General features: G+C 49.9%; 1 protein-coding gene across 1 annotated transcript in view; it reads right to left on the minus strand.

Annotated features, from left to right (window-relative positions):
* Positions 1 to 112: 112 nt before the first annotated feature.
* LOC130588124 (glycogen [starch] synthase, muscle-like) overlaps positions 113 to 1,329 on the minus strand; it is a 4,023-nt gene continuing 2,806 nt past the window's right edge. Inside the window, exon 2 of the mRNA XM_057389085.1 lies at positions 113 to 313. Coding sequence (XP_057245068.1) covers positions 114 to 313 — 200 coding nt within the window. The 3' untranslated portion in view covers position 113. The remainder of the gene's footprint in view (positions 314 to 1,329) is intronic.

The following is a 1,329-nucleotide window of genomic DNA, read 5'->3' on the forward strand; positions in this document are numbered from 1 at the left end:
CCCCTGTGCGTTCATGGCCGCCAGGGTCCGGTCACACCCCTGACCCCATAGATGGATCCCTGACCCCATAACCCCATTCCTGACCCCATAACTCACTGTGTGACCCCATAACCCTATATCTGACCCCATACCTTACACCCCTGTGCGTTCATGGCCGCCAGGGTCCGTCGGAGCGCGGGCTGGGGCGGCTCCAGCAGCTCCACCTGGGTCCTGACCGCGCTCTCCACGTAGGGCCCCACCAGGACGTAGCTCTCGCCCCACTCATCGGCCGTCACCCGCGCCTTGGTCTGCAGCACCGTGTAGATACCGCCAACTGCGGGGAAAAAAAACCTCAAATTGGGATTAGGAATCCTAAAAAACCCCAAATTGTGATCCAGGATCCTAAAAGACCCCAAAAAACCCCATCAGGATCCCAAAAAACCCCAAAAAACCCCAAAATCCTGATTCGGGATCCCGAAAAACCCCAAAAACCCAATCGGGATCCCAAAAAACCCCAAATTGGGATCGGGGATCCCAAAAAACCCCACAGCTCTGCAGCACAGTGTAAATACCGCCAACTATGGGGAAAAAAAACCCAAAATCCTGATTCAGGATCACAGAAAACCCAAAAAAACCCCAAAATCCTGATCCGGGATCCCAAAAAACCCAAAAAAACCCCCAAAAATTCAAAAAAACTCAAAAAAAAGCCCAAAAAACCCCAAATCCTGATTCAGGATCCCGAAAAACCCAAAAAACCCCAAAATCCTGATTCAGGATCCCGAAAAACCCCAAATCCCAAATCCTGATCCCGAAAAAACCCCAAATCGCACATGGAATCCCATAAATCCCAACCTCTGCAGCACCATGTAAATACCACCCACTGTGGGGAAAAAAACCCTCAAATTGGGATTGGGGATCCCAAAAAACCCCAAAAAACCCCAAAATCCTGATCCGGGATCCTGAAAAACCCCAAAAACCCAATCAGGATCCCAGAAAACCCCAAATCCCAAATCTCGATCCCTTAAAACCCCAAAATCCCACCTAGGAACGTTTAAGTTGTGACTGGGGATCCCGAAAAAAACCAAATCCTGATTTGGGATCCCCAAAAAAACCAAAAAACCCCAAAATCCTGATCCGGGATCCCGAAAAACCCCAAAAAAACCCCAAAAAAAACCCCAAATCCTGATGGGGGATCCCAAAAAAAACCCCAAAATCCTGCTTGGGGATCCCCAAAACCCCCCAAAAAACCCAAAAACCCCCAAATCCTGATCTGGGGGGTGAAATCCTGATCCGGGATCCCAAAAAAACCCCAAATCCCACCTGGGACCACCCCAAATTCCCCCAAGGACC

This window comes from Malurus melanocephalus, unplaced genomic scaffold (genome assembly GCF_030028575.1).
Source record: "Malurus melanocephalus ecotype Western Australia unplaced genomic scaffold, MMel_1.1 scaffold_3416, whole genome shotgun sequence".
Lineage (NCBI taxonomy): Eukaryota > Metazoa > Chordata > Aves > Passeriformes > Maluridae > Malurus > Malurus melanocephalus.